This window comes from Staurois parvus, unplaced genomic scaffold (assembly GCF_062004578.1).
Source record: "Staurois parvus isolate SC_StPar_1 unplaced genomic scaffold, SC_StPar_1.0 ptg000153l, whole genome shotgun sequence".
NCBI lineage: Eukaryota > Metazoa > Chordata > Amphibia > Anura > Ranidae > Staurois > Staurois parvus.
Genome location: NW_028317949.1, coordinates 9,646,648 through 9,665,325, shown reverse-complemented (window position 1 = coordinate 9,665,325; position 18,678 = coordinate 9,646,648). Strand labels below are relative to the sequence as shown.

Genomic DNA, 18,678 nt, shown 5'->3' with positions numbered 1-18,678 from the left:
TAGCATGTACTAATTCACAAGTAAATTTGTATGTATTTTGCATGTGTGAAACAAGTTGCCTTTGATATGTTTAGAATGCTATAAACTAGCTACATCAAGGTTGGTTGAAAACAGATTAAAGTCAAAATAAGAGGCGAAAAATCATTTTACCTTTTTAGTGAACTGGGCTACTTTTTATTCTGGATATTCTGGGAAACACTTGTTCTTAATTGTGTACTCTACAGGTGTGTCCCTTAGCGGAAATACCTTCTTGTGTGGCATGCTGATATTGTAGTCTAATGGGTCTTATTGTAGGCCACATTTGGGAGTTGTATCATGTTCATGTATCTGAATGATGTGGATTGTTTGTTGTGATGCTATTATATTTTAGTTTGCGCTTTACTTAGGTGAATGATTTTCACAGGTTAGCATCAATATTGTCTAGACAATAAAGTATACTTTAAATTCCTATTGCAGCATATATAGCATGTAGAGGCAGAAAACTTTGTCATCATATAAAAGACACCTTGCAGCCAAACATGTCTTTTTTACATTTATTATTCCAAAAATGTTTTCCTAACTCACAAGAGTGAACCTCCAATCTTTTTTGAATGTTTGCAGCTATAATAGTGATAGTTTACTAAATGTGTATTATGCAGTATGTAACAAAGATACTTTATGGAGTAAGGGGTGTTACTATGATGATGGTGGTGGTGATAATGGTGTGTATACAAGGCAACAAACTGTATAGTAAAAGTTTGGGGATGCTGTAGTAACTAGCTGCCACGCATCTAAAATGGCTTTGTGATAGGAGCTATTCCAAGGGAGATTAGCAGATTTTGATAATGTTTATTCAACTATACTATGGTTTATTACTGTAGGTTTAATCTTGGAATTATTAGTCAGAATTGATGTGCATATATAAATGAGGCAGTACTTTTCTATTTCATTACAGGACAGATTGCAGCTAGTAAATACAAATAAATGAATGAATAAATGGAAAAAAATCAAATACTTTATAACTCATACAGTGCCATGTTGCTGACATCTGGGTTCAATTAGAGCTTTTAATAACGACTATACTTCACAGTGATGGTCACCCACAGAGAAGCTTTTAATTAAAGTTCAAATCAAATCTATTTTTGAATGTTGGTTGGGAAAATTATACATTAGAAATGCAGAAAACACTCTTAAAATAGTGCAATATGTAATTATAATTGCTGTAGCTCAGAAGTGATGATATAAAAAGAAACTTTTAATAGGTTTTCAAATTCATACAATTTAGTTTGAACAGCAAAACTTTAATCTTTTAGCACATATTTAACACTTCTTAAATGGCCATTTATAAACAAAATATACATAGCTCATAGGAAAAAAAATGTAGGGACCTGAAAATGGAATATATATTCCTAGTATTATTCTATAATAATCCATATCTAGGCACAATAAATCATTCAGCTGTATTTCTATGTTCAGCTGTATTTCATTCAACTTTAATTTTATGTGACAAAAGCTGGGAGTTTTCTATAGGTGCCCTTTTATCTAGTCAATTTTCCTAAATGTGTTATTTCAATCCTATTTTGAACATGTAGATCACAGAAAAAAGATTATGAAGACAAATACAAAAAACAGACAAATAGAAAAAACAATGATATACTAGACTATTCATACAACGTGTATACAAGATATTAAAATCTGTGAGATCGAAAAATATATAAAGTACATCATTGCAATACATGCTCATTTCCCCACATTCTATCACTTTAAAGACCCCTCAAGTACAAAGCACATACTTTTTATTCTGCCAACATTGCTCAGCTTGAGTGCAATTCTGAATTTTTGTGGACTGAGTGGTGTCAGCCCTGCCAGTAGACCTTTTTTAAGCTCCTCAAACACTCTCACTCTCCTATGTTCTACATTATAGCAACCAGCCATTCTGTGTCTCAAGAATGAAACTGGGAGGGATAATCAGACTTCTTTAAACAAAACATGGAAAGTATTCAAAGAACACAGGACAGCTCTAATTTTGTGGCATGAACAATTGGTAATTTTTATACATATAACATAATGTTTTCAGTGGTATATTTTCCAGACCAAAGTAGAGCAAATAAGAGAAGTTCATTGTTAGGGTTTATTTTGACTTTGAAATCCAAGCTTTCTACACTTGAAGTAATCTGTAGAAGCTTAGGAGCTATTCATTTCACCTTCTGGGTTTAGTACTGCATGCAGGATGAATAGCCACCCTCCCAGCATAGTTTTTAAATGGCATTGGGGACTGAAATGTTGAATCAAGAAATAATTTTACTGTAAGGGAAGATTTCGACATTGGATTGGGCTTCAGAAGCTACTGACGTGACATCTCCTCACCACCTATTTTTGCCCCATTTTTGCTGACAAATGTGCAGTTGTGGGGCATTTGCGGTGTTTCTTTATTTGTTTGACTGTATGGTGTTCATTACATGTTAGGTGAACTTTGCCATGAAGCATCATGGTTATGGAATGTAAACACTCCCATCCGCTGCCTATTGCAGCCTAAGGGATGGGTGATTGGTGGGCAGCAAAAACGTGGCTTAATCACACATTTTTGCTGCCCCCAACTTCAAGTCTAAACAAATTCTAAAGTCTCAATTCTTCTAATTTGTATAGTTGGATTTTCTAATCCTACCCTGCTTGTACAGAAATATTTGACATCATTGAGGCTGGAGTAAAGGAAAACAATACCGGTATCATGTCTGGCAGGATCATCTGGTGATAGAGGAATTATCACTATCTTTTTTTTTTTACCTTACTGAGTTCCAGACATGACAATGTAAATGTAGTACTTTGTAGCATCTTCCTAGGTGCCTTGTAAAATAAACTGGGATGTAGGGCAGAGTGCCTCCTGTTGGCTCACATCCTCCTGATACCACAGCTAGTAAGCAGATGGCTGTTTTGCTTTGTAGTATCTGTCTTTACCTCCCAGCACTTGCCTGAGGCAAGCACTGACAAGAGTCAATATTTTTAAAAAATATTTGTATCCTTTGAAGTATTCTCCATTACAATCATTCAAATATTTATTGTTATACTGTTTTCAATGATACAGAATTTTTTTTCTTTTCATATCAAAACAAGTATATTTTTATTTTCATGTTTTACAGGTATTCTCTTGATGCAAATGATATGAACAATAATTTTTCTGTTGATCCAATTGAGGGAACCATTGCAACAAATGAACTATTGGATCGAGAGAGCACTGCACAATTTAACTTATCAATAATTGCAAGTAAAATGAGTAAGTAAACCTTTCACAATAGGTATGAACTGATTATATGTGGGTCAGGTTTACTGCATCATCCAAACATATTTGGGGGGATTTAATAAAAGTGGAGTCCACAGAATGTGGTGCAGCTGTGCACAGTAACCAATCAGCTTTTAGGTTTTATTGTCAAATCTTAACCGAAGAAGCTGATTGGTTAATATGCACAGCTGCACTACATTTTCCATGCTCCAGTTTTAGTAAATCCCCCTTACTGTATTACATTACTGCACTAGCAATTTTCCTGCCAATGCTATGTTTACAAAGACAAAATTGGTATTCTAACAACATGGGAATGGATAACATTTTTCATGGAAAACTGTTAGTTATGCACGTTCACTCCAACACTATATGGTCCCTGCCTGTCAGTAAAAATTAACATTTTCCTAAAAAAATAGTGTTTGTTAGTATGTTGCTAAGTACATATACAATACCTTATAGTGTCCGCAGCAACATGAAATATAACGATTTTGGTGAAACTATCAACAGCACAGCACTTAGGCTTGTGGCTCAGCTAATAAGCCTCTATCCACCAAAGACAGTGTGAAGGATGAACTATGGTATCTCAGATTTATTAGTTGTGTAGGTTTAAAAAAAAAAAAAGAAGAAAATCAGAAAGAAAAAGAAAAGCAAGCACAAAGGATTTTATTCAACAAATGGAAAACTTTTACTACACTTTGAGATTGATTTACTGAAACAGAATGTGCACTTTGCAGGTACAGTATAGAATTCCCAATCACATGCAAAAAAAAGCATCTTTACTTGCATATGATTGGATTATAGAACTTAGCAGAGCTTCCCCTCCTTAACTAAGCTCTGGAGCAAATGTCCTTGGATGATGGAAGTTAGCAGCGCTTCCCTTCATTTACTAAGCTCTTGAGCAAATTCCCTTGCAGAGTGCAACTGCTCTTGCAAAATGCACAGTCTATTTGCCTTTAGCAAATCTACCAGTTTCTATGTTGTGCTATACTCTGCATTTCCTACACCATTGTAAACTGTATTGTACATTTATGACATTTATGTATTTTTCATATATATTATTCTCTATTGCTGGGGCCAGCCCACTATTGTGAGCCCTGCCTGGCCCTGATCATGTCAATGCAGTGACAAGAGTCTGAGATCACATGGAATGGGGGTTTAAAATGACATCTGTATTGTTAAAATTCTGATATACTTTAAAATAATGCAACACTACTTCTTTAATAAGCCAGCCTTAATCCTTAATATGATGTTGCCTCCTCTCCATCCCTCCTCCCTTCCGCTGTGCAAATTAGACTTTTTTATCTACTTATTTTATTAAGAAATATCTGGACCACCCCCTATGCACATCACTCACCTTAGCGCATGAATTGAATTTTCCCCACTGTGCCAGGAGGCACAGTGGGCAAAGTGCATGGCATAATCCTTCACTGAGAAAGGAGAAGGGGGTGGATCTTGTGGGCGCATCATCGGGAGAGTGGCTGGCTGAACTCAGAATAGTCAGCAGCTTCTCAATGATGTCATAAAAGACTAGATGCACTAATGCACTAGACTGAGCAGGGGCAGTAGAAAAGGGAATCTCAGTGGACAGGGGACAATGCTGGATCCACTGGGTAGGTTAATAGCTTAACTGTGAAGAACCCAAAACCAGGTAAGCAGGGTTTTAAAAAAATTAAGGGGGGAAAATGAAAGGATGAAGGTCCACTTTCAATATATTCATGAGCAATTAATTCTGTAATCCTAGGTAATAGAAAAACAGTCTGTTTGTATGTACTGAAGCTACAATATTTGGCCTAGAGTATTTAAATATATATTTTTATGTGTCCTTTATGTATTTACTGTATACACAGTATATGAATCACAAACAAATTGGTTGTATTAAATGTAATAAATTATTACTAAATTGCTGCAATATACTGTAAATGACCATTTCAGTTATGCAGAATTGAAATCAAACAGTTCTTTACATTTCCTCAGACAGAAGGCAACAACATTTAGGAGATTTTTTGCATATACGATAACTGTATTATAAACATTCCCACATTTTACAAGTTTTAACAAACATAGACTTAGGCACCCAATGTTCAAAGCCCTGCCTTGCCTGTACATCTTGTATTGCTGCAAGGCATCTATGCCCGACATTAAATGCTATTTCATCACATTTGTTTTCGAAAACTACCACTGCAGTTTTCTGTGAACTTTAGAACTTGTTCTACAAAGAGTGCTATGTTACATTTATGTGAGACTTGACACAAATTTCACTTGACAAAAGGATGTAATCCTTCTAAAAACACAGCTCAAAGGCAATTCTAACACAACACTTCCAACTAAATATTAATGCAAAGTTTTGCCTGCGGATGAAGATATTATTGCATGTGTCAGAAGTTTTAGTATGGATTTGCCAAGTGTTTTACTGACACACTTTCTGTTCACAAACCATAGTTGACAGTCACAGAGGGAAATTATTTTCATAGCTTTAAAATATTCATGATTATGACAGATGGGATCCACTTTTTTTGCAATGCTAGATGTCTGTGGAGGTGTTTTTCATTTGATTTACGTTTAAGAAAGTTGGAAAAGACTGAGTAAGCTAAAAGCTCCTGTAGGCACCTGCATCATCTTCAGCCTGTGTTATACTTATAATGGTATTTTTTTTTTTTTTTTGCAAAATTGATCACCTATCAAAAGCAAAATTCATGTGTACAAAGATTATCACACATAAGAAAGGTGTTGTTAAGTATCTCTATATTTAATGGGATATATAAAGAGTTATTCTCCTTAGTCCTTGTTCTGAAGAAGCATTCAAGGGATGCTTAAAGTACCACACCAATAATGAGACAGAAATACAAAAATACTGTAGTTAATGTGATTATGTAAACTAGTCTGTATTTTACATTCTTACAGTAAATATCATGAGATGAAGTACAGTGAGCACTTTGTACAGTTTTTGCAAATACTACATTTAAAAGAATTCAAGACAATGCACCAGAGCTACAAAAGTAGAATACAAGCTGCTGCACTAATGATTTGCATCTGGTTTAGCATCCCTGTGGTAGCATGAAATGCCGAAAAGTACAATCTTTGGTTATCATTTACATCACATAACATTTCATATAGGATGCCTAAACATGCATTTATGTGATTAATAAATAATAACAATGTAAAACATTATAATAAAAATGCATTGTTTTAGTAAGACCCTTAAAAAGACCCCAGTACCATCTTTGGGAAGGTCTCATTAATTACTGTACATGTCTGTAGTGTGTACAATATCTACTTAAAGCAGCCACCTCTACATCAGCAATGTGGGCAGCCAAAGCAAAGTCGTCAGTGCAACTCATCTCTCAAAAAATTAAAAGCTTCCTGAAATATTGTAGCCTTGCACTTCTGGGTTGGCCACTATATCATTAGTCTGGAACTTCTACTACTAGAATCTCAGAAGTTTGGATGTGAAAGTCATTGTGAAAGTAACAGATTGTTGACTTGTAAAGCTCCTTGGATTACCTGGCCCTAATATTACAGGCTTTCAGAAATAGATGTCCCATTAGCTTCCCAAATAAAATTAGGTGGTGTTAACAGAAGGACAGACATGCCCAGTAGAAGATCATGGCAATTCATCATCACATCAGCTATGTAAGGAGAGCTTTACATTTTAACCAAATTATCAATTTGTCATCAATAGCGAAAGTTAGAAGTTCCTGATCATAAAAAAATATGTAATTCTTTTTTTTTAGGCAATCCACAACTGACTAGTTTGGTACAAATCATTATACATGTACTGGATGTTAATGAATTTCCACCTGAGGTGACAGTACCATATGAAATATCAGCATGTGATAATTCCAAACCAGGACAGGTAAAGAGATTTATTTTTAAATTGTACTATTCATATCTGTTGCCTAAAGTCTACCAAAAAAAGAGGTATACAATTGTCTGCAGCTCTGCAACTTCTGTATGAGAAGATTTCTTACCTATTCCAGTCTCAATGATTTTCTATATGTTAGGTTGTCACTAGGGCAGAAGGATAGGGGCATCTTCTCAATAGAACCCTGGTTACAATAATAAATGATGTGCTAAATATTTACACTTTTCTCCACATTATATTTTTCAACTTTAAAGGTTTGTACTGAAATGTACCAGAAATGAAGGCCTGCCCTGAAAGAAAATAGACCTGTTTTAAGTACATCCGACCACAGTGTGCTGAGTATACGATAACCATTTGAATTGCTAATGTAAATTTTGAAAGGAGATGTAGTCACAGTGTGGTTCTCACCAGTGAATGCTCCACATGGTGTGTGCCTGGTTGGAAATGTATATGTACCCTAGCATAGAGTAAACATTAAACATAATAATAAAGCACTTCGGTTCTCAAAGCTTAAACAGTATTTTGTCATTAGTAAGTCAGTATATCCAAACCAATGAAGTAGGAAGAATGCCACATTGACCTCCCCAATGTAGTGCGGTGATGTCCTCAACAGCTGAGCTATTCTCCTTGATGCATTTCACCCCACCCACTGGGGCTTGGACACAGAGGTGTGACCAAGCCCCAGTGGGCAGGGTGAAGCACATCAGTGGGCGTTTCTGGAGCGGCGGCTGAGGCCATCACCATACTACATTGGGTAGGTCAATGTGGCGTTCCTCCTACTTTGCTTTCATTTCTTCTGAAGCAATGTCAGGATGCTGGCTCACATTTTTCTGAGTACCGGAGGGGTTATTTCAAGGCATCCGACTTTGAGCGGTGCTACAAGTCATATATATCCAAATCAATGTTTCAGTAAAGACCAGATTCCAGGTTCTTTACGTCTTTTTGGATTCCAGAAACAACTCCAGCCAGAACTTTTTTTTTTTTTTTAGTTTTGAATAGTGTGAAGAATGATTAGTTTGATTAGAACCTTTGTTGGGTCTTTATTGCTTCCTGTTTCCTAACTAGGGAGAAAAAAGTGAATGAAGGTCAGCATACTAGAAATAAAGCAAGTGAATTAAAGTTTACTAGCATGACATACCAACAAAGTTTTTGGGCTGTACAAGGCCCTTCTATCAAGGTGACTCATTTATAAACAGGACCTGCATGTCCCCAAAATATTGTTGGTTTGTTGGGAAAGTAAAGCTTATTCTTTTTGCTTCATTTCTGGTGTCCATTGCATATTTTCCCATCATTGACTTCACCCAACCCATTGCTGAGGACAATCTTCTGTATATGCTGTTTGGACTATTTTCCATGCTAAAGAGGTTCCCCTCACTTACAGCTCTGATAACAGTGATTACCAGGACAGAAAATGACAGAGAAAAAAACACAGCAAAAAGGGTTACAGGGGAGCTAATCATTCCCCAATTTATCAAAAAAAAAATCAGCCAAGTTTTGACATTCTTTATATTGCAGTTTATTTAAAATAAAATCAAATAAGCATAATGTAAAAATCCTAGGACCCATTTTGTTTATTTCCTCTGAGACTTGTGTCTTAATGTTACTCTTTTTTACTTGGAAGATAACTTTTGGATTTTTTCACTTACTTTCTTATATGTTATATTTAACAATATCAGTAAGAAGCAATGATAGAAATGCATTTTACATTTGACTTCCTTCACTTTCCTTTGTTCCGTCAAATGTCTTTGTCTGTTAAAAGCCTACTGAATCCTAGAATAAATATTTCTTATCTTTTGTAGAAGCTTGATGTAAGTAGTGTTTACATAAAATGTAGAAATGTTCTGTACAGTGTGTGTTTTCTGTCTGCTTTCAGATCATCCAAATTATTGGTGCTGCTGACAAGGATATGTCACCTGCAGGGCAGAAATTTTCCTTCAGAATGCCACCTGATGGTTCCACAAACCCCAATTTTACCATCCATGACTATAAAAGTAAGAATCTTGATTACATACATTTTCTATTCTCAAATTGTGACATGCATTAGCATTTCAGGAAGCAAAACAAATATCTTTGATATATGCCTGTACACATTGCTGTCATTTTATTTGTTTTCTGGCTCATTGTAGCTGTTTTATGATTAACATATATTTATTTCCCAGGAATATCTCACAGGTGAAAGCTAGATTTGTAGTTTAAATAAAAATATGTCTATTCTCTATGATTTCAGTATTACTCTGTTCATCTATTGCGTAACAGTTTTATTCCTATATAAATATCTCCAAAATTTTATGTTATGATAATTAGAATTACAGGTTTGTTTTCTGGAATAAAACCGGGAAACGTTGTAATTTTTTATGTTAAAGAAATTAGTGTAGCTCTTCAAATAATACATAGAACAATAATGTGCAAAAATAACTAAATACCTCAGTCACTATTGTGACTAGTGAAAGTGATGAAAATAAGTAAACATATATCTCCATGACAAATAATTATTGTGCTAGGGTCACCTAAGTGACCTAAACAAGTGACAATATGGTACACCGATACGCAGCTTCCGGTGCGAGGTGACGCACTTTCGGTGAAAGCCGCCATCTTAGTACACCCAGGAAGTACCGCATGGATGCAGCAATACAGTACGCCAATACGCAGCATCTGGTGCGAGGTGACGCACTTCCGGTGTAAGCCGCCATCTTAGTACACCCAGGAAATACCGCATGGATGCAGCAATACGTTACGCCAATACGCAGTTTCTGGTGCAAGGTGACGCACTTCCAGCGTAAGACGCCATCTTAGTACACCCAGGAAGTACCGCATAAATGCAGTATACCCACACATCAGGAGAGGAAGGGGACTGCATTAAAACGTGAGTGTACTTTTAACTAAAAATACGGTACGCCGATACGCAGCTTCCGGTGCGAGGTGATGCACTTCCGGTGGTAGACATCTTAGTACACCCAGGAAGTACCGCATGGATGCAGCATACCCACACATCAGGAGAGGAAGGGGACTGCATTAAAATGTGAGTGTACTTTTAACTAAAAATAAAAGGACTGTTTTTGCTTGAAATACTACACTATGGAGGATCTCTTTTATTTCTCACTGGCATGGTGAGTTACATATTCTGCAGAGTACCTATACAGAGGGTCATGGAGGTTGTATTTGAGAGATACTGGAGGTGGATTAATATCAGAGGATCCAAGGTGGTCCTGAAAGCTTGCTGGAGAGATACTGAAGGAGGAGAGATATTAGCCGGTACTGTGAAGGATCCAAGGTGATCCTGAAGGCTTTTTGGCCCTTTGTGGTCGCAGAAAGGAGGTGAGGAGGCACTTCAGCTGGAGTGGATAAAGTGTGCTGGCACTTTCACGAATTAATCACGAACTGTACGTTGCATGTTTATATGAAAAACTTATTAATATATAATTTTGGACTATCAGAGTGTTTGGAATGTTTTTCTATGAGATTTGAAGTGTCACGTTTTTTTCTCCTATTTATTAGAGTCTTTATTTTTGTGTTTGTCACTTATTTAGGTCACTTAGGTGACCCTAGCACAATAATTATTTGTCACGGAGATATATGTTTACATATTCTCATCACTTTCACTAGTCACAATAGTGACTGAGGTATTTAGTTATTTTTGAACATTATTGTTCTATGTATTATTTGAAGCGCTACACTAATTTCTTTAACATTTATACACTGGTTTGGTATCAGCTATTTATTAGGGCCTACTTCCTTATCAGCGCAGGAGGATTTTGTTATATTCAATGTTGTAATTTTTTCAATTCATGTACTGTGCCTAACCATATTTTCATTATAATTGATCCCACAATTTTAATGAAATTAGATTCAGATCAAATTTCATTAATTTGGATGTCCTGGCTGAATTCTGAATTTTGAAAGTTTTGTGGGATGAAGAGACCAAAGGCTTATCCAAAAGCATTTTCTGCCTTATACATATTTTGCTGTTTTCTGGATAATCTTAGCTTGACTTCTATTATCACCAGATCCCACCCTTCTATCCCATTATCCCTGATGAAAGAAAGAGATTTAAGCTTTTTTTTTGGCCCAACTTCTCATCCAGCAAGGATTTCAGATTTCCAAACCAATCTGTGTAAATGTACGTAATTTTCTGTACTGTAATACACATGTTCTCCCAGCCTGTTTTGAGTCCCAATGGCTTCAATAGCACATCCTGTTTAGCGTTTCCAAGGTTTGCATATTTGTAAAGAGTTTACGAAAACCACAATAGATAAACCTTTTAGAACTTTGATTGTGTATAATTTCCATAGCTGGGTCATAAAGTTGAACTTTACCTCACTTATATCTTTGGAGTACATTTTTATGTGCCTCTGAAAGGCTCAACTATAGTGGATGTAAATTTCCGCGCATTAGTGACACTACTTGGCAGGGTACACATTAATATGATAACATTTTATGGTAAGTTGAAAAGCATATAATGATCAAATAAAGTAAGCATAGAAACACAGAAACATAAATTAGTGACAGCAGAAAAAAGACCAAATGGTCGATCTAATATGCCCGTTGTTTTTTTTTCTTTTCCTTTGTCTTTGTGGTTTCTTTGTGTTTTTATGTTTTGTTTTTTTTTTTTTAGTCTTTTTTTGTTTAACTTTTTTTCTGAATATAGATCTATACTTATACCAAGTGTGTTTGAAGCCACTCACAAGCAGTATTGCATTGCATACCAACATTTCTCCCAAGGGAGATTTTAACAAGAACATTGTTTGCCAAAGAGCTCATGAGATGGATTTATTGCAAGTTCTGACTAGCATGAATTGGTTCGCTTATCTGAAATTCTACATTTAACATAGGGCAACAAAAAATGCACTTTGAAGAGTAGAACTTCATATCTACTGAACCATTTGTCAGAATATATTTTCCATACAACCAAAACCATGGCATATGTATATGTGTGTATGTCTGTGGTGAGTTGTACTACTGTTAGGCCTATAAACACAAATGTTCAAGAACAAAATCCTTTGTGGACAAACCCTAAATCATGTTTTATTGGATTTAGATGTGAAATACCCTTGGCATGTCACTTATCTGTTTTAGTGGATCATTTATTACCAAACATACTATCCTAAATAAGCTGGAGGGTACAACTGAAACAAAGAGATTAGAGCATCCTTTTTAGAAGTATTTTATGCCAAAAAAGAAAAGTAATGACATGAAGGGGATATATTTCAGATGTACTTTGTTGTGTATAAATGTCACAAACAGCAGCTTGGTGATAAATGGAGCTTCAGGAAAAAGGCCAAACACACTGATTTCTGTTTTGTACAACAATAAGTAAAGAGCCTTAGAGGTTTTATTAGCATTTTAGTTTGGTGAAGAGAAAACCACTCTACAGGAGTCTTGTGTGGATATGTTAAAAAAAAAAATTAAAAAAGACAATGTTTATTTATAGATTAGAGTATATTAGATTAGATTATTAACAATACAATTCTGAAAGGACCCTCTGCACACTGATATATTCGCTTACCAGCAAACTTTGCAATAAAAAAATAGGGATTTTTAGCTCACACATATTGCAATACATGTTTAAGCTGGTTACCTATGTTAAAATAATCCTTTTAGCCAGTTCTACTCTGCTCTGCCAATGCAAATGCTACCTTGGACACCAGTGGTGTAGCGTGGGGGGCAGTCGGAGCAGTCACCTCAGGCACAATATTTAGAGGGGCGCATAGCAAAGAAATTAGTCCTGGCCTGCAGCGCTGGTGCGTCAGCACGAGTCCCAAGTGAAGACAAGCTGCACTGTGTACATTGGATCTCACACCTGTCATTGTACCAGTCCGGAAGTGCTGCATCCTGTCATCTTGCACTGTGCACTGATGGAGGGGGGAACTCCCTCCCTGCTCTGCTGATTACAAGACTGGGGAATCTGCATACAGCTGGCACAAGGTGCCGCAGGCTCTGATTATGGCCCTGCTACCATTGAAACTGCAATGCTGAGAAGTCACCATAAGTGGTTGTGTGCACATGGGAGTCCAGAGGGGAGAGGTAAGAGGGCTCGACAGGGACAAAGTGAAAGAGAGAAGGGGGGAGCAACACAGACTTGGGACACAGGTATGCAGAGAAAAACATAGGATCTCACTTCAGGGCAGGCTGGTAGACACTCTCTGAAAGTGTGTATAAAGATGGTGGTGGGGGATCACCTATAAAGAAGGCATCTATTGTGGTCACCTATGAAGAAGGATTCCATGGTAAACTGCTCTTCATGTCTCTCTTGACAGAAAATGCTGCTCAACCATGGGTGCAATGTGTGCCCTGCACAAGGGCCCCAAAGGGGGGCCCACTGTGCACTGACAGACACTGCACTCATAAATGATACTCGAGCCAGCACGAGTTAAGTGTCCCCACATATAGTGTCTCCTCTACTGGCCCTGCCTCCTCCCACACTGGCCCCGCCTCTCCCCCTTAGCTTAGTTGGGGTTGGAGCAACATTCTGTTCCCTGCCCTTTGCCTGGGGGCACTGTTTGAGGGGGAGGATCCAGGAGCACCAGCAGGAACCCAAAAAGAATCTGTGCTGCTCTGTGCAAAATCACTGGACAGAACAGGTAAGTATAGACATGTTTGTTATTAGAAAACAAAGCACAAACAAAGCTTTAGTGTCATTTTAACAATAGATTATTAACAATACACCTCTGAACATATATGTATCAAAAGCCTCTGCATTTCAAATGTAACTTTGATGAAAAAATACAGAAGCCTTCTGTAAAAGTTTCAACCTAAGGGTACAGTGACCAGGAGCCCAAGCAGGAATAAATTACAAAATATGCTGTATGTGTGTATAGGTGTATAAACACCTGTACTTGTTTAACATACATGTGTGCCTGTAAACCCAATATTGGCGTTTACATGTGTACACTCACATACAGCATATTTTGTAACTCATTCCTCTAAGCAGAATTACACAGCAGCTTGGCCTCCTGGGTGCCATGAATACAGGATTATTGTATGCTGTACATCCATATGCCTGCATATACATCTGTATGCATGAGCTCTAAAACAGCATAGCTGATTTACTGAAGGATTGAGATGATGGTTACTTAACAAAATGTATGTTATCTTTACAAAGTGAATTTCACACTGATATAAGTAAATATGATGAAGCTATTTTAACTTCAATCAACCAATCATATGCTAAAAAAAACTTGCTTGTTTAATCTCCATTGTAGTTGCTTGCTTACTCAGAGTGAACACAGGTTCAATTTTTTATTCTTGCTTTGTTAAGTGAACACCCTCTATTAGTTTAGTAAATAAACTCTAATAGGTAGATTCAGTAATATAGGAAGTGGACAGTATTTACAAATCTCAGCTTTTCCTTTAAAACTCCTCTTATCCTTCCAATCTTTCCTATGCAATGTTGAAGACCCATTCCCCCATCTGCATGTGTTACTTCCAGCAATGAAATGCATTGTGTGATGTGTCAAAACCCATTGCAATACATGTAGCTATTCTTTTTTCATCTTCAATATGTGTCCATGTACCAAAAAATGCATGGGACCAATTTTTTTCCAACCCAAAACAATTCAGTGCAAATGTCTACTGGTAAATGAACCATGAATTAAGAGGTCATATACATTTTTTAAAGGTTTGGATTTACATTGAGAGTTCATTAAAAATGGAAAAGCTCATCCCCACCACAAATGTATCCATACATGTATTTTATTTATTTATTTATTTCAGGTACTTATATAGTGCCGTCAATTTACTCAGCGCTTTACATATATTTTGTACATTCACATCAGTCCCTAGCCCTCAAGGGGCGTACAATCTAAGGTCCCTAACTCACATTCATATACTAGGGTCAATTTAGACAGGATCCAAATAACCTACCAGCATGTGTTTGGAGTGTGGGAGGAAACCCACACAGGCACAGGGAGAACATGCAAACTCCAGGCAGGAGGTGCCGTGGCTGGAATTCGAACCAGTGACCCTAGTACTGCCAGGCGGAAGTGCTAACCATAATACAATACTAAAATAGGAAACCTTTATAAATTACTGAAGGGTGCAATAAAGCTTTCTATCAAAAAGCTTTTGTGTGTCATTTAAGCTACCAATAACTCTTTATCTACTCATCATTTTGACTGCATCTTTTTTCATCATATTCCAAATGTGAAGAGTTTTGACAGGTTCATTTAAATTAATGAAAAAAAAATACAATAATAGTAAAAAATGATATGTTGTTTATCAAATGTGGGTAAATGTAAAATAAAAATAATCATGATTCTTTCTTTTTCAGATAATTCAGCTGGCATAGTTGCTCAGAGACATGGGTATAGCCGAAGACAGAAAGAGTTCTATCTTCTCCCAGTGGTGGTGGAGGACAGCAGTTATCCTATTCAAAGTAGTACAAGCACACTGACCATTAGAGTATGCAGATGTGATTCAAGAGGAGTGGTCCTTTCCTGCAATGTGGAAGCTATTTTTTTACCTGTTGGACTAAGCACAGGAGCTTTGATAGCAATTTTACTGTGCATTATAATACTTTTAGGTGGGTTTTGTGCAAATGAATGTTCATATATAGCTCAGATGGCCATTTTTGAGCTTCATCATAGAATGGACCAATTCTAACACAATAAAACTGTATTTCTATATACCAGCACTACCCATAACATTTCGTTTTAACTGTACAATTTTAGGTAGACTAGAGTTAATTTACAAGGAAACTGAGAAAGAAGTAAAAATCCATCAGATTTATGCTGCATCCTGCAGTAACTTAGTCCAAAATATGGACAATAATTTTATAGCTAACTTTATCCCTGCAATTCCCTAGGCACAAAAACCATGCCAAGTGAGAAACATATATCAGTGATCTAACAAAAATTAGACAGAATGAAGACAAGAGGGGGACCACACTTCTGTGTCCTTTCACCTCTCAACACTTTTCTGCTTAGACTTTTTTAAATCCCCTACCCATTAGTGAACTGGCTGAGAGGAGCAGCTAGTTGGTACATAGGTTCACACTATCTGCTGGAACCCCCTCCTTCCTTATAGCCAAATTCCTTGCAGCATTAAGCACTGGCTCCATCTAGTGACCATAATGTGCTATATTCCAGATTCACACTATTCTTATGAATAACGAACATCAGGCCTGGAGAGAACATAGCCTAGCAACATACAATTTTGCCAATATTCACATAAAAAAATGTACCTGCAATTGCATAAGACATAACGTTCTGTGGTTGTTTTCAGATTCATTCTTTACATTCCTACCAAAGATGTAAGGGAATTTTTTTTTTTTTACTTTTTTTTACAAATTTCTTTACGTTCTTTTGTAATCCAAATAATGTTTATGCCTTTAACCCCAAGGTGACCCTAAAGTACATTTTCTGCATTGTACCATACTGTATATATTTTTAGGTTTGAGAGTTTTAAAAGTCATGTAAGTTTATGGATATTTTCCTTTTCTTTCTTTAGTTATTGTAGTACTCTACGTAGCATTAAGAAGACAGAAAAAGAAGGATGGCCTAATGACCTCAAAAGAAGATATAAGGGACAATGTTATCCATTATGATGATGAAGGAGGTGGAGAGGAGGACACACAGGCTTTTGACATTGGTGCCCTAAGAAATCCAAAGGTGATTGAAGACAATAATGTTCGCAGAGATATAAAACCTGAACCTTTGTGTGAGCCTCGTCAAAAACCATCAGCAGAATATAACAGTGACATCAGAGATTTTATTAATGAAAGGCTTCAAGAGCATGATGTAGATCCAAATGCTCCACCATATGACTCACTAGCTACTTATGCCTATGAAGGTTCGGGATCTGTAGCTGAATCATTGAGCTCTATAGAGTCACTGAGAATGGAGACAGATCAGAATTATGATTTTTTAAGTGACTGGGGACCCCGTTTTAAATTATTGGCAGAAATGTTTGGAGAAGAAAATTATAATGCCGGCAACATTACTTAATTTATAGACTGAAAATTACCAACAATCAACAAGCTTTATCTAGACTATGTAAAAAAAAAGTTTTATACTAAAATGCTACAATATTTATCATACTGTCAGTTTTGTTTGTTTCACAGCTGGAAGGTTGATCCTGTAATGAAATAAAAATGTTTTTGCTATTTTTCATTGATACTGAGAAAACTCAGGTGTGTTATCTACAATTTACTGAAATTACACTTTGAAAATAAATATAATTTATTGGCATTATGGTGGAAAGAGAGGAAGATTTTCTTAATTCCACTGAAGTGCCTACTGAAGCCTTTGTCCTGATGTATGCAGTGAAAACCAGGAAATTATTTTAAACACAAATGTGATGTCAAAGTCATGGCAGAAGCAAGTATTTTACTTACTCTAGACAAACCCAGTTATTCAGAATTTTGAGGAAATCTTTTCCATTTCAGTCTGTGTGATATCTCTTTTTTCACATGTTCATCCTCTGATTGAACACTATGCAATCATCAGCAAATAAAATAAAAAAAACTGACAACATTTTATTTTAAGAATATTTTGCTTTAGTAAACTAAACAACTATATAACTGCCTTCAGTATCCTTTTACAAATAATGCAAAGTATAAGTTTAGTAGTGACAAAATGGAAGATTTTGTAGCTATTGCCTTTAAAATGAACAATTTTGAAGCTTAAAATTGAAAGGAAAAAAGTGTTAAACATGATGAATAAAAATCAGTTCAAAAGTATTACCCATCCTAGAAGTATGTGACATTTACTGTAAATCCAAATATGTATACTTAAAGGAAACCTATATTGAAATAAATGTAGGGTTGTCAGCAAAATTCACATATAAAATACCAGTTATCTGGCTGTCTCTAGATACATTCTGAGTTATTGATCTGGAACCAACATGCAGATTAGAATGCCTACCTATTGGTGAAGCCTACCTATTAGTTCTTAGCTGTGCTTTAGAAAATATTACAATCATTGCATCTGCATTTTCAGAAAGAGAAATCAGCAATGGCAACAAAATTTTCTTAGAACAGTATATCATTAACAAATACCAAAAGCGTGAATTGCTTTTCATGATGGTAACAGATGTTTGGCTAAGGGCCGAGGTATAAATTGTCATCAAGGCTCGGGTACTTGAGACTTAAATTGAGCAAAAATACTCTCAGCTAAAATAATTCACAATAGTGCCACCCTACTGTGGACTACAGCTTATTGACATTCTATGAATTGCAACCAGAAAAAGTGACAGGCCACTACAATACTTACTTAGATGGCCTTCTAAGTTGCTGTCTACATCTAACCTAAAGTTCCATATCTTAGAATGCCTGCTGCTCTGAACTTAGAGAACTAATTTGAGGTGATCTTAGATACTGACACTCATGTATAAACTGTTCTGTATTTAGATTTGGAATTAATTTCTTGAAGAAACTAAAAATATTTTTGAACAATCTGAAATACTGATGGGCCTGCTGCAATCCAGGACCAGATAAAAGGAGGTTCTGGATTGCCTTCTTCAACTTGCTGTCCCTGGTAGCGCTATCAGGATGAGTGGATGTTCAAGATTTAAACATTAAGAACTTGGTTTTATATATGCAAAATTGGCCTATAAAGTACTGGAG

At 36.2% G+C, this 18,678-nt stretch overlaps 1 protein-coding gene across 2 annotated transcripts in view; it reads left to right on the top strand.

The window, feature by feature from the left end:
• Positions 1–17,355, top strand: part of CDH12 (cadherin 12) — a 1,084,366-nt gene extending 1,067,011 nt beyond the window's left edge. For both annotated transcript variants that reach the window (XM_089674839.1, XM_089674840.1), the window contains 5 exons: positions 3,117–3,250; positions 6,988–7,109; positions 8,992–9,109; positions 15,385–15,636; positions 16,563–17,355. In XM_089674839.1, the coding sequence (XP_089530965.1) occupies positions 3,117–3,250; positions 6,988–7,109; positions 8,992–9,109; positions 15,385–15,636; positions 16,563–17,059 (1,123 nt within the window). In that variant the 3' untranslated portion in view covers positions 17,060–17,355. The remainder of the gene's footprint in view (positions 1–3,116; positions 3,251–6,987; positions 7,110–8,991; positions 9,110–15,384; positions 15,637–16,562) is intronic.
• Positions 17,356–18,678: the final 1,323 nt, after the last annotated feature.